The sequence below is a fragment of the Phodopus roborovskii genome, unplaced genomic scaffold (assembly GCF_943737965.1).
Source record: "Phodopus roborovskii unplaced genomic scaffold, PHOROB, whole genome shotgun sequence".
NCBI lineage: Eukaryota > Metazoa > Chordata > Mammalia > Rodentia > Cricetidae > Phodopus > Phodopus roborovskii.
The window spans coordinates 15,136,712-15,150,087 of NW_026126418.1; the positions used below are offsets into that span (position 1 = coordinate 15,136,712).

At 52.4% G+C, this 13,376-nt stretch overlaps 2 protein-coding genes across 3 annotated transcripts; both read right to left on the reverse strand.

Moving 5' to 3' along the window:
* Nucleotides 1–67: 67 nt before the first annotated feature.
* Nucleotides 68–834, reverse strand: Frey1 (Frey regulator of sperm-oocyte fusion 1). Its single transcript, XM_051184160.1, has 3 exons — nucleotides 624–834; nucleotides 394–467; nucleotides 68–224 (listed from the first exon to the last, which is right to left on the reverse strand). The coding sequence occupies exons 1-3, from the start codon at nucleotides 725–727 to the stop codon at nucleotides 103–105; spliced, it is 300 nt and encodes a 99-aa protein (XP_051040117.1). The 5' UTR covers nucleotides 728–834; the 3' UTR covers nucleotides 68–102.
* Nucleotides 835–2,603: 1,769 nt separating this feature from the next.
* Nucleotides 2,604–8,115, reverse strand: Pex16 (peroxisomal biogenesis factor 16). 2 transcript variants are annotated; one of them, XM_051184153.1, is made up of 11 exons: nucleotides 7,868–8,115; nucleotides 7,641–7,676; nucleotides 6,780–6,856; nucleotides 6,304–6,437; nucleotides 6,071–6,171; nucleotides 5,168–5,248; nucleotides 4,894–5,046; nucleotides 4,736–4,808; nucleotides 4,489–4,608; nucleotides 3,310–3,374; nucleotides 2,604–2,786 (listed from the first exon to the last, which is right to left on the reverse strand). In XM_051184153.1, the coding sequence occupies exons 1-11, from the start codon at nucleotides 7,977–7,979 to the stop codon at nucleotides 2,728–2,730; spliced, it is 1,011 nt and encodes a 336-aa protein (XP_051040110.1). In that variant the 5' UTR covers nucleotides 7,980–8,115; the 3' UTR covers nucleotides 2,604–2,727. The 2 variants fall into 2 exon arrangements, with proteins under 2 accessions (XP_051040110.1, XP_051040111.1); XM_051184154.1 differs by having other exon boundaries at nucleotides 7,791–7,923.
* Nucleotides 8,116–13,376: the final 5,261 nt, after the last annotated feature.

Below are 13,376 nucleotides of genomic sequence, written 5' to 3' on the forward strand. Positions count from 1 at the left end.
ACAGTGGGCGTATTTACTTGGACCCCTACTGGGCCTTCTTGTTACACACAGGCTATGGAACCAAGCATTTGCTGCCCAGAATAGCTTTATGTGGGATTCCCATCACAGATTGACATCATAGTAATAGTCAGCCATGTTGGGCCCGTCCCGCTTGCGCTGCTGGGCCTGAGAGAGGAGGGGTCGGGGCCCTCGTGGCCACGGGTGCTTGGGTCTGACCCCATAGTCTAAAGAGAGAAGAGGATAAGGGTGGAGGGAAGTGCTGCATACTTGGAATGGGGCTGCTTGCTGCCAGCTCTGAAGAGGCAGTCTGGGAGTAGGAGACACAGGGCTTGGCCCTAGGGGACCTCTAGGGGCACCTGCTGTGGAGGGTGGGGGAGGGGAGAGAAATACTACCATCCACCAGGCCTGAGAGCGGCTGTGAGAGTTCCAGTGGGGCCGAAAATTCCTCAGGAACAGATCGCTGAGACCTAGGGGAAATGTTGCTGTGCTGAGCCCTGACCCCAAAGGCCATTGCCACTTTCCTTTGAGGGATAGCCCAGGGTGAAGACTTGATAAACTAACCCTTCCCAGGATAATGGTCAGCCTCTTCCAGAGTCTTCTAGGCCCTGAGGGTCTGGCCTTACCTCTGGGGCTGAGGTCGAAGGAGTGCGCCTGCCAGGATGAGGTAAAGAAGGAAGAGACTGAGCCCAGCCCTGGGGTACAGAGCCCCCAGCATGGCGAGAACCATTTCCTACACAGTCCCTACTGTGGCTTCTGCCTGCCCCTCCCCCAGCAGGACAGAACCTGGTGCCAATTCTCAGGGCCACCTCACAAAGGGTGTCAGTTCCAGGGCTCAGCATCAGCACCCCTCCCTTTGCATCCTGGAGACTTTTTCCCCAAGTTTTTCAAGACGGTTTCTCTGTGTAACCTTGGCGGTCCTGGGATTCACTTTGTAAACCAGGCAGGCCTGCCTCCACCTCTGCCTCTGCTTCCCAAGTGTTGGGATCAAAGATGTGGGCCCCACCGCCAGCCATGGAGAAGATTTTTGTCCCATACAACTGTTTTAGTATTGTCCCTGCTAGGATACCTCCCTTCATTAATTCTAGGGACCTGGAATTCTATGTGCTATCCAACTCCAAAGCCCCATCCATCACTCTTGACTCCTGGATGCCACATTATCCTCCCTACCCGCACAGTCCCCATGGGCTGCTGTGGTTCTTCAACCCCTGCCCCACTGCCTTGAGCCTCTCCCATGCCCTGACTGATGTCACCCACTCTGGTGTAGCACCAGACTTCTCCTGGCCTCATGTCATGCACTCCTTAAGCCTGCACAGCACTGCATCCCAGCATTGTGTCCCACCCACTAAGACCCTGCACAGCTGCTTTCCACACAGCCTTCCCTACCCTAGCTGCTGTCAGGAAACTAATGTCATGGTGGAGGAGTGTGGCTTGGGGATTAGTCTCTATCCAGCTCCAGTATAACAAAATTGCTATAGTTTTTTTTTGTTTGTTTGTTTGTTTTTGAGTTTCACTACACAGGAAGGCTTTGCTCTCCTTTGCCATCACTGCAGAAAGTGCTTACCACTGTGTGGCAACACCACCTCCATCTTTAAGATCTCAGCATAGTACATGCCCAGGAGTCAGGAACTGCAAGGCAGGAAACCATGTGTTGCATGGCACCAAAGCCTGCTACAGTGTAAGCTCCCAGGATGCTTGTGAGGCTGAGTAGAACCAACAAGCTGACAGGCTGCCCTTTCCACTGCTCCTGCTCAGAATCACATGGCAAGCATGTCAGGTTGAGCTGGGGCTACAAGAGTGTGTTAGAGGAGGCAAGGCCTAAAGGGCGGGTGCAGACAGTGCTCTCCAAAGTCAAGGGGCACCACTCCGGGAATAGGGCAGGAACAAGGTAGGTGTGACAGCTTACCCCTATAGTCCCACACTGAGAGACTGCCATGAGTTTGAAGTCAGTAAGACTTGTCTAAAAGAAAGGGAAGGGCAAAGGAAGAGAGGGAGCACAAACAGCGGGGACAGTGAAGTTCAGGCCCACACAGCCCTGCCCGGCCCTCTTCTGTCTTCTCCACGGTAGTCTGTATGGTTCCAGCAATCTAGTCCTCCTGAGTCAGAGTCAGATGCTGGGAGTGTCAGAGAGACGGGACTCCAGCGCGTGTGCACACAGAGCCCACTTTCTTACAGACCCAGGTTTGCACACTATCCTATCCCAGCCCTGGCAGACCTGACTCTGCCATGGAGAAGAGTACTCCTGGGGCGGGGGGGGGGGGGGCTGGGCTTGCTGTTTAGCCCTGTAGGTTAAAGGGGAAATAGAGGCCCTGGCAGGAAGGCATATTGGACCGTGGTCATCCATGGCCTAGTCCACCTGTCTTCATCATGGACCAGTGAGAAAGAAGCATCTAGTTGCACAGTTGAGGCAAATGTTGACCCATGCTGGAGGAGGAGAAGTCAGTCTGCTGTGCTGAGATGAAGGTACCCCTGGACCTGATGGTGACAAGGAGCAGGCTGCAGTGGCTCCATCCCAGGAAGGTGGAAAAAGGGACAGCTGTGGTGACCAGGGCTGAGAAAGCAGAACTGCCAGGACAGGTGCTGGCTGCTGGACACAGAGCCACATGTGGACACTACCAGAGTCAGTTTTATTAGAAGAGGGTCCTGGGGGACTGGAGGGCTGAGGCAAGCCCCGCCCACAGCATCAGAGCACACCACATAACCCCCTCTGCACCCACTCCTGCATGTCTGTCAGCCCCAACTGTAGAAATATATTTTCTGCCAGGAGGGCAGGTAGTCCATGAGCGGCCCTGCAATGAGAGGGAAGGAGGAGTTAGGGCCAAGCCAGGCCCCCTGGCACTGGCCCATGCCTTTTCTGACACTGGTACCAGTACAGCGGCTCACATCTGTACCACCTGCTGTGTCTCCTGCTTCTGCAACTATGCTGGAGATGCAATTTACACACAAGGACCCCTGGGTTCAGGGTAGCCAAGCAGCATGACCCACATGTCTTCCTTTATGGTTAGGTAACCAGACAGGCCCCAAGGCCCCTCCCTGCTTTACCAGATCAGACTGTTGCTATTATTCAGGTCACAGAGGCAGGAGGGCTTGCCAACCTGACACAGCTAATTATCCTACACACAGGCATTCTTCCAGCCATCTCCCTACCTCCATGCGTTGACAACTTAAGCCCTGGAGCTGTTACCTCCCAATACTGATTTTGGGGTCACTCTTGACTGCCCAATAATTGAACCATAAAGAGACAGAGCAAGTAAGATGGGGCCATTTGTGCCTCAGGGACATTCCACACCACATTGACCCACCCACACTTACTTGCCACTAGGCCAACACCAGGGACATGGTCTGCAAGGAGCTGGAGCAGGAAGAGGATCTTGGCTCTGAACAGGGAAGAGAAACAGCACGGTGGGGATGGGTTCCTACACATCAGGAGCTAAAGGCCTTCACCTACCACCAGACATTTCAGAAAACAAGGGGCTCCAGAGCCTACTACAAGGCAGATCTACTGGCACTGCACCTATCTGCAGCTGCACATGTTCACAGCCCACATCATAACACTGTCCCTCCCCTCTTCCCTACCTTCCTACCATTGCCATTCAGCAAGTGCTTCCTAAAGGTCACTCTGTAGCAAGGCCTGTACCCTGAAGGTTTCTGGAGGGAGCTGATAGAAGAGCTGAGCTACATAGAAACCTCACAAGCCAATGCTCAGAGTAGTTGGGCCTAGGAAGAGGACACAGTGCTAAGAAGAAACCCCTTTGGCTCAAAGAGAGGCTTAAACAAGATATGGGACTTTCTAAAGGTGAACTTGGGGTGGGCCATAATGATGTTGGGAACAATAAAAGAACATGTATGAGATGGAAGTGTGGTTCATGGGTAGAACACTTGATTAGCATGTTTGAGGCCTTAGGTTTGATACCAGCAGCACTAGTATAAAACAACAAAAACTAACATCACATGCTCATTACGTTCCAAACACAGCCAAACACATTCAGTTACCTGATCCCTACAACAACTGATCAGACGGGTGCCATCACTATCCCCACTTATAGGTGAGGAATTGACCCCAGAGGTCTCACAGCTCAGCTCCTGTTCAGACACCCACAGATCAGAGGCACCCTGGTAGGCCTTTTTGAGAGATTTCTCAGGCTAAGGCAGGGACTCTGAACCCTCATAGGTGATGAGTGTGGGATGGGCCCAGCAGTGACAGCCTAGCTGAGTCCTCTGTTTAGCTGCCCAGCCCTCTGAAGGGCAGCACCTGCTCTGAAAAGTAGATACCCTGTGGTGAAAAGAGCTAGACGTAGGTGGTCTGCATCAGCGGTGGCCTTGCAGAACTCTTAGCCTACCCTCAGTGGTCTCTCTAGCCAACTAGCACATAAGCTCACACTGGCCTGACCACGGCTGCTTCCTGGACAGCTTCAGAGCCAGCAAGTACTCAAATGACTCCAGCCTAATCCATGCAGCATAGATAAGGGCTGATGTGAGGGTGGTCCTTACTCAGAAAAGCGGTCATAGAACGGTGAACGCAGCAGGTAGTACAGCAGCAGGATTGTGCGGCGCCTCAGCTCTAGCCGCTCCCTTCGGGTGAGACTCTTTCTGTCACTCAGGAGACTCAGACTGTGGGGAAGAGACATAGGGACAAGGATGATCTATGTCCCTGGCAGGGAAAGAACCATAGACTGGGATAGCCAAATGGCAAGCAGTACACCCAGTGGAAGAAATGGAATCCTTCACCCATGCTCACCTAGTCATATCTACCACACCAGAGAGTAGCCAGGGTGTCCACGACTGCTGACCCCAGAAACCCAGGCTGAGCACTGAGGGTCAAGGTGTCAAGGATGTCTGCAGTGCAGGGTCCAGCTCAACTCCTCCCCAGCCCACCTCCAGCACAGCTAAGGATACAGTGCATCAGGGGCCGGGCAATATACAAAGACTCTGCAATGGTCTCCTGCAACCCCAGAGGTGTTGGGGGTGTGCTCAGCTCTTCCTGCTGCTGTTTCTGCCGAATCTCCTGTTGCTGGGGGGCTCCCCAGTGCCGTGAGTGCAGGGATGGGCCTAGAACATGAGGACAGATAAGTGAGCCAGGAGCTGATGCGGGTGCTGACAGAAGCCAGCCCCTTAGGCTCACACTGACCTCAGCACCTAGGTGCCCAGTCCAGCTACATCTTCCACTTACTGTTCTGAAGGGTTCGCACCACTCTGTTTGACCTTTTCCCCACATATGATGGCTCCTGGCTGCCTGGGTTGTGGTCACCATCTAGCAGGTATAGACAGGACATAATATGAGGGATATATATTCCTAGCAGAGCTTACACAGAACATGTGTGCAGTGAATGCTTGAGGAGCTCCTGGGAGAACACAAGAGGCTGTCCTGAGGACACAGCCGAACAAAGGTAATTGCACCCAGGGACTGTGGTTCAACAAAAAATGTTTCCACAAAGGGAAGCATTCTGGAACTTTCCCTGGCTCAGGGAAAGGCCATCATTACCCATAGTCACAGCCAAACAACAACCTAGGCTTCCAAGACAGTGGAGGAAGAAAGGGAAGGCCCAGCTCAACCACGACTATTGGGGCTCAGGACCATGAAGCCATATTCTCTCAATCCTTTGCTGTCACCATGTGTGTGTGGGAGGCACATTATTGTCCCTACTCAAGGTGAGCGAAGAGAAGAGTGAGGGGCCAAAGCAGCCAGGTACTCTGCCTCTCGAAGGCTATGGTTCATGATACAGAACCAGGCCTGGGGACAATGTTTGCAGGACACCTACTCTGTACTGATGCTCTGTCTTTAGTTCCTGCAGCCCACAAGACACAAGAATGACTCTGGCACCACAAGTCCCAAGTTCAGGGATGGGAGTGTACCTCAGTGGTAGAGCACTTACTTAGCATACACAAGGCCCTGGGTTTGATCTCCAGGATCAAAAAGACAAACAAAAAAATTTCCCAAGTTTAAGTTCTAATTTTCTTCAAATCTTGTCTTTCTTATAGAATAATGGGTGTTGAGCTGATGGGAAATGTGCTCCAAATCCACAGATCAGTCCCATGTCCCATTCCACTTCAGGGAAGAGAAACAGCAGCTTACCCATGGGCTGTGCCTGGGTCTCCCTGTCCAGTGGAACAATGGGGGGTGAGGTCTGAATGCCAGCCTTGAACCAGATCAGCAGGAACAAGCGCAGGACAGCCCTGAGTTGGGGAGTATAGTACAGTTAGGCGAAGGTGGCTAGAAAGCAGGTAGCAAGGCTGCTCTGCTTAGAACCCTCAGAGCTGGCCTAGGTCCCCCCCCACCTGTAACCTGCCCTCCACAACCCAACCTACTTGGCCAGCTGGATGAGAGCAATGATGAGCCAACGGCCTACTTCACCCCACACCTTGGCAGCCCCCATCTCCATGAACACCTCCACACACTCCAGCACGCTCAGCCATGTCAGCAGCTTCTGCTGGGACAGCGACTGCAAGAAGCCCAGAGATCAGGGAGCTTCTGTAGCCCCAAGTGCTGTCCTAGAAAAAGAGGGCCTCTCTGCAGGTGGGACTTCCCCCTTTCCAAACCCAATGCCTGAAATCAAACACCAACGCCACTGCTAACAGGCTCGCTGGCTTCTCCATCTCTCTAACATTTCAAGCATATGAAACTAGGACTAGCATAGTAAACTAGTAATTGGTCTGAGGCTCATAAGGACACAGGCATGTCTCATGCTCTGAGACTACAACATGTGCCACACACATGCTGGCCATTACTGTTTTGTTCCCAGGTCCCTGAGCTCCCCACCCTTGGCTTCTGGCAGAATTCTCACCACAGGCAACTTTTTTCGAAGCTCCTTCCGAAGGATCCCATCATTGAGCAGCACAAGCAGGTTAGAGGCAGAGTACACTGAGAAGCAGAGCACGGACTTGAGAGGCTGGCTCTGATGTGGCCTTCCCCTCTCTCACCTTTACCCTAGAGCTCTACAGAGCACCTGTCACAAGATGTACTCAGCTACCCACAGACTCTGTGGAAACCAACATGCCTCTTCTCCCACTTTCTGAGAGCCCTGTTCTCCCGAAGATCTGAACCAATAACAAATGAACTGATTACAGTGACAACCTAGCCCTTGCTCTGCTGGACAACACTGGTCGCTGAGCTCTTCAAAACTGCCTGTCATGCTCCCGACAGCCAAGTGTGTGGCTTCCCACCTCACCTTTGCTCTCTCTGCAGACTGCCCCCCTGAAGGTCTACAGCACGACTGCCTTTCAAAATCCATCTCAACCTTTCATGGCCATCACTTCCCCCGCTGGCTAAGCAAACACGGCTGTGGCACTTCTAGTATGGAGCCTGTGACATCTGAATGTTGGTTCTGACATGAGGGACTATTCCTCAGCCTCGCTGACCTTTTATTCCCTCAGTTAGACAGAACAATGGCGCCCTCCTCATACTCATAGGACTGATGAACTAGCAAGGGCAGGAAAGTTGCTTAATCCTGAGCCAAACCAGGCAGCCAGTCAAGGTCCTCACAGCTCTCCCAACTCGGGGAATACCAAGGGTCCCGGACAGTGGACAGCTGAACTTGTCTGATTGAGTCATGGAACATCGATCTAAAGGGCAACCCAGGCCCTGGAGCCAGGGTGATCATGTCCTCTGGAAGCCTTCCCCCTCCCCAGTCCAGAGCCCAACTCACCCAACTCAGACAGCTCGTGTGAATCGGAGAAGCGACCTGGGGAAGAAGGTACAGGAGGCGTTGGTGAGCGTTTCACACTGCAGCCTTGCGTCCCCTAACTCCCTATACGCCACAAGAACCTAGAAAGAACTCAAACACAGTGACCACTACCCTGAGTCCGCAGGGAAGGGGCCATAGGAGTCACGGGTCAGGGTCCCGAAGAAATGGGTCAAAGGTCAGTGTGGCACCTGCCAGCAGGTAACTGAGGCCCCGCACTGCCGTCTCCAGCTGGGCCGTGGCGGCTGGGTGACGAGTCACGTACTCCTGGTAGCGGAGGCCCAAGAGCCGCAGCTTCTCCATCCTGCTCCGGCCACCGACAGTCCCACTGGCCTACAGCACAGCTGGCGCGGCACCCTGCGTCCAGCGCCCTCCTTCCTGCTTCCGGCCCTAAGCCCGCCTCCCAGTTGATCAACTTCCGCAGCCCAGGTCTAGCTAGACGCTCGAAGCCCCTGAATGTCCCTTCATCCCATCTCTAGCACCTCCTCCCAGCGACCGTGAGCTCCCTCCCTCCTTTCAGCCATTGGCTCCCTCACTCTCCTCCCTGAATCTACTAGAGCCTCAGGCGTCTGATCTTCAGCCTTCTTGGTTGGCTGTCTTGGCGCCTGCGTAGTTGCAAGTTAGCGGCAGGCTAATCAGTTCATTCTAGAGACGGGAACACGAAGTTTCAGGCTTTCCCAGCAGATCGCCGAGAGGCTCGACCGGGAAGGCAGGACAGCACAGGGTTTGGGATTTAAGACACTAGGAACCTTGGAAGTGACGCAAATGGGTCTCAGTAACCGCCAGTTTCCAGTTCCCCACAAAAGCCAGTGCCAGGGAAACGGAGGCAAACCTAGCTAGCAGATTTAGTGCCTTGGCTTCGGTTCCAGATGCTTCAAGGCATGTGGACCCCAGAGTTCGTACCCGGATGACTATTTCGGCGGAGAACACCATGGCCTACCCTTCTGCTCTCCACTTAGGGATGAACCTGAACATAAGCTTCTCTTATCTGCACCTCAGGTTACCCCATTTACAAAATTATTTGGGGCCGACTTGGACCTTGAACTCCGAACGAATGTCAGCGTTTTCTGGCCCTTGGATGTATCTTCTGGCTCTCAGCTAAGACCCAAGAGTTGGGGGTAACTGATAGGGATCCACTCCTGAACCAAGAAACAAAGCTGCCAAAGTCAAATCTCCGTAAAAGTGGAGGGAGGGAACCGCTCCAGGAAGGCGGCTGATTGGCTGTGGGGAGAAGGGGCGTGGCAACTGCGCCATTGCGGACTCCGCCCGCGAATTTATGGTATCATTTGAATTATAAAACGTTTGTTTAACATTCTACCAGATATTATCTTCAGACAAGGACAGGATATGCCCAATATCGCCCATCCAGTATATCACATGCATGTATGAAAATGTCAGTAGGAAGCCCATTATTTTGGTTTGTTTGTTTTGAAACAGGGTCTCACTATGTACCATTGGCTGGCCTCAACTTCAGAGATCTGCCTACTTCTACTTCCTAAGAGCTGGGATTGAAGGTGTGAACAGGCGAAGCGCATTGTTTTGTACAACTAATAAACACTAATAAAAATGTTCATAAGGGAGCTAGAGAGATGGCTCAGGGGTTAAGAAATGCTCATTTAAGAATCTTAAAAAGCTCGGTGTGGTACTAGAGAGATGGCTTGGAGTAAAAATGCACTTGTTGCTTTTGCAGAGGATCTAGGTTCGATTCCCAGCACCCATGTGGCTCACAACCATCTATAATTCCAGTTTTAGAGGATTTGATGTCTTCTTATGATCGCTGCAGGCATGAGGCAGGCACACATGTGCATATACAGAAAGACACGTAGGCCAACCTTATATGCATAAAATGAAATAAAGCCTAAAATAAGAAGCTGGGCATGGTGGCACATCCCTGTAAGTAATTCCAGCATTCAGGAAGCAGATTCAAGACGATCACCGCAAGTACAAAGCCAACCTTGCCCACGTAGTGAGTTCCAGGTTAGCTTTAGCTAGAATAAGACTTTGCTTTTTGTTGTTGTTTGTTTTTGTTTTGCCTTTAAAATTTTTAGAGACTTTGTTTTAAAGTGCCTACTATGTCTAGTCATGATTAGAATGCTGCTTTAGTCTGAGCCAGAGCCAGGGCATTTTAAACACCACACTCACCAGAAAGCCACAATACCTCCTTCCCTTTCTTTGATTTTGTGGAACCATGACATTATTGTTGCCAACCACATTCATGCCAATGTCGACAAACAAAGATTCAGGGGAACGTGCTTGAACCTCAGAAGAATCTGTGGTTTAGGTACCATGGAAGTTGTTCCTTACCCTGTCCTGAGTGCCCCACATACTCCTCACCCTACTGGCAATTGTGACTGTTCAATCTTCATTGTCAACCTGGTGGGTTTAGAATCACTGTAGAAACATACCTCTGAGTGTGTCTGTGGGTGTGTCTCCAGATTCACAGAGCTGAGAGGACTCAGCCTGGGTGTTTGTATCCTGTGGGTTGGAGTCCTGAACTGAATAAAAGAGAAAGCAAGCTGCGAACCAACATGCATCTTTTTGTCTCCTGACTGTGGTGGACACATGGCCAGCTACCTCAGGCTTCTGCAACCACAGTTGCTCCACCATGTTGGATTATACCCTCAAACTGTGACCCAAAATAAAATATCCCTTAAGCTTACTTCTGCCAGTTATTTATTTTGTCACAGTCATGAGAAAAGTAACTACTACATCAACCTCATCAGGTTGGTGGGAACTCTTAGTGCCCATAAAGATGGCTGCACTCCATCTTGGCACAAGAGAGTTCAAAATTGTCCTCAGCAAGTCATAAGACCTAAAGGTCAAAGGTGTGGCTACAGTAGGATGTTTGGCTGTCTTAGTCTAAATAACAACAGACCTGAATCTGAGGTGTGGCTACTCCTGATCAAGTCTGTGGAACAAGAAATTGAAGCTAAGGTGTGGTTACGGAACCCTTAGAATTAGTGAGGAAGAAAAGTTTGTTCCATAAACATGATACCATGTTCCCTTTTTGGATAAGGTATATAAGAGTGGTGAAAAGTAAACTCGTGGCATTTCAGTATTGACTGATCTGCCCTCCTGACTTTTATTCTGTGTCTCTGTCTTTTCTTAATCATCTATAGCTAGCCTTCCCCTCATCCACACACCCTGACTCATGCAAGAACTTTTTTCCCCGCATCCACACACCCCGACTCAGGTACAAACTTGGGGCCACTCGCCTGGTTCAGATTGCAGCCCCACAAAGACAGCTTCTGACACTTATCCATGGATAAGGCCCAGGGAGGCCCAGCCACTTGTCCCAGATAGCACAGCAAGACCTGACCAAAAGGCAGCATTCTCTAGCCCAGCCTGAACCATGACATGATGAGGCAGGCTTGGCTAAGATCTAGGCTCAGGAATTCAATGACTTTACTGCCTTTTGGGCCATTCCTCCAGCCCTCTGCTGCAGCTAGAGTGAGGGTGTGTGTGTTTGTACTTGTGTGTACAGGAGGGCAAATACATGTGTGCAAAATTCTATCAGATGGTCTTTTGTTCTGGGGAGGAAGGAGAGGCCTGGAGGACAAAGTGGTATACCACCTCCCCTCCACATCCTGACAGCGAAGGGCTCTTCTCTGCAATACAGGGGGCTGAGTCCAGCCAGGCTGGCAGCAGCAGAGCTTCCTGAATTCCCTCTGTAGATCCGGAGCCTGATTAGGCTCAGAGACAAAGAAGCAGAGGTGTTTGCAAGCTTTGGCAGGCTGGAAGGAGGCCCCTCCCTGCTGGATTCCTGCCTGGACCTGGCGGTAAGGCTGGGCTGCAAATGCCTCTGGATAAATTGGACTGGATCCTCTCGCCTTCAATCTGTCCCAAGTCACAGGGGAAGAAAGACCAGTTGGACAGGCACAGATGAGAACACCAGAGACCCAGGGAGGGTGCTGGACAGGTCCAAGGTCACAAAGTAAAATCTTGGGCAGAGCTGGCTCAAATGGGGTCTCAGCTCCAGGGACTAGACTCACTTGGGTCTTCTTTTGAAAGAAGGGCTTATTGATGGTCCAGCAGCTACTTCGGTCCTTCTGTTCATTTCCCTACCTACAGTGCTGAAGTTGAAACAGGGTCACCATGATGAGTGACCACAACGGGGTCCCCAGACCCAGTATCTCCTAACTCACATCTCTTTATAGAAGACTTAGCTTGGTCTAGGCTCTGCCTGTGAAGCTGTCTGCTCCTTCACATTTGGACCTCCCACAAGCATCCGGCGCCACGCAGAGGGACCCTTTCACTTCCACCCACCACCTACCCCAACTTCACTATAGGTTAAAGATGAAGCCCTGGGATTCAAAGCCTGGACACTATGGTTTTCTCTTAATTCCTCAAAGGACAAGAGGCAGCTTTTGGTTTCCATAGCAACCTCCAAAGGCCCACAGGCTGATCCCCATCTCCCAGAGAAAGGCATTCTGATTACTCAGAGGAGGAGCCAGCCCCAGGCTGCTGTTTATGGGTCTGCCTCGTTTTTTTGTACAGCTGGACCTTGGGCTAAAGATTCAGTATGGGCTCTGGGTGAGGCCTCGGGCTGGCCTTTGAGAGTAGTAGTTCCCACAAAAACTGAATACCTGGAGTTGGGGGGTGGAGTAGACCTGCAGAATAAACAGGCAACTTCACCTTGCCTTGAGCTGGGAAGATAAGCACGAGATGTGGAGAGATCTACATTCCCAGAGAAGGAAGGGCAGGGGCAGGTCCTGAGGTGGAAGACCCTTAAGGAACACTGAGAAAGCAGTCACAGCTGGGAGTCTGAACAGGAGCAGTAGAGGGCTGCCTGCTGCAGCAAATGGCTAAAGGATGCAGGTTCCATTCACTCTTCAGGGACAATCTCATCTTGTGTCCTCGGGTTGAAGTGAGGATTAACTGAGTGGAGGCTTGGTAAACACTTAGCTCAGGGCCTGGCACTCAGTAGTGCGCAACCAACCATGGCCAGTCTCCTTCACAATCCAGAGCTCGCTGCACCCCTACAGGGCCAGAGGAGTGCCTGAGGCCTGCTGAGGGGTGGAGGAGAGAAAAGGGCTGTGGAGCCCGGCACAATCAACGCGCTCTAGACAAGGACTGGGGAATCCACGGCCCTGCCCAGGCGGCAATGGGGCTCTCTGCCAGCTCTTGTGCAGGAGGGGAGTTGGCCTTCAAAAGGGCGCAGTGCCAGTGTCTTCCAGTCCGCTGCTGGGCCGGGCTGGGCCACCTGGACCAAGGGCCAGGGAGGACGCGCAGGTTACAGGTGTCCCTAGCAGGCCCAACCTCCAGTCCCCGACCTGAGCCGGTGTCTCCAGTTCCTGGGCCGGACATTCCTATCCCATCCCCCGCCCCTGCACTTTTGTGGTGCCGGGGCCAATCCTTTGATCCTGAGCTCCGGGTCACTGGTCTCTTCCCTTTAGGGGGAGGAATGGGGTCCCAGAGGCAGGAGGCTGCAGGTAGCGGGCACAGGGCCATCCTGGATAGCTGTCCCCGCGTCCTTCAGCCCTCCGGTGCCTTGGTGCAAAACCACTCGAAAGGGGGTTGTAGGTTCCTGGCCTGTTTCGGAGCTGTCCGGTGCGGGGTGAGGGCGGGCCCTGCTAGGGGTCTCCCCGCCCCTTCCAGCCCAGACAAGCAAAGGTGAAACCTGAGCCCAGGTTGGGGGCGGGGCTGACTCGCGGCTCTGCCCTGGTCCCCGCTCCCGGCGGTCGCAGGAGGACCTGGGCC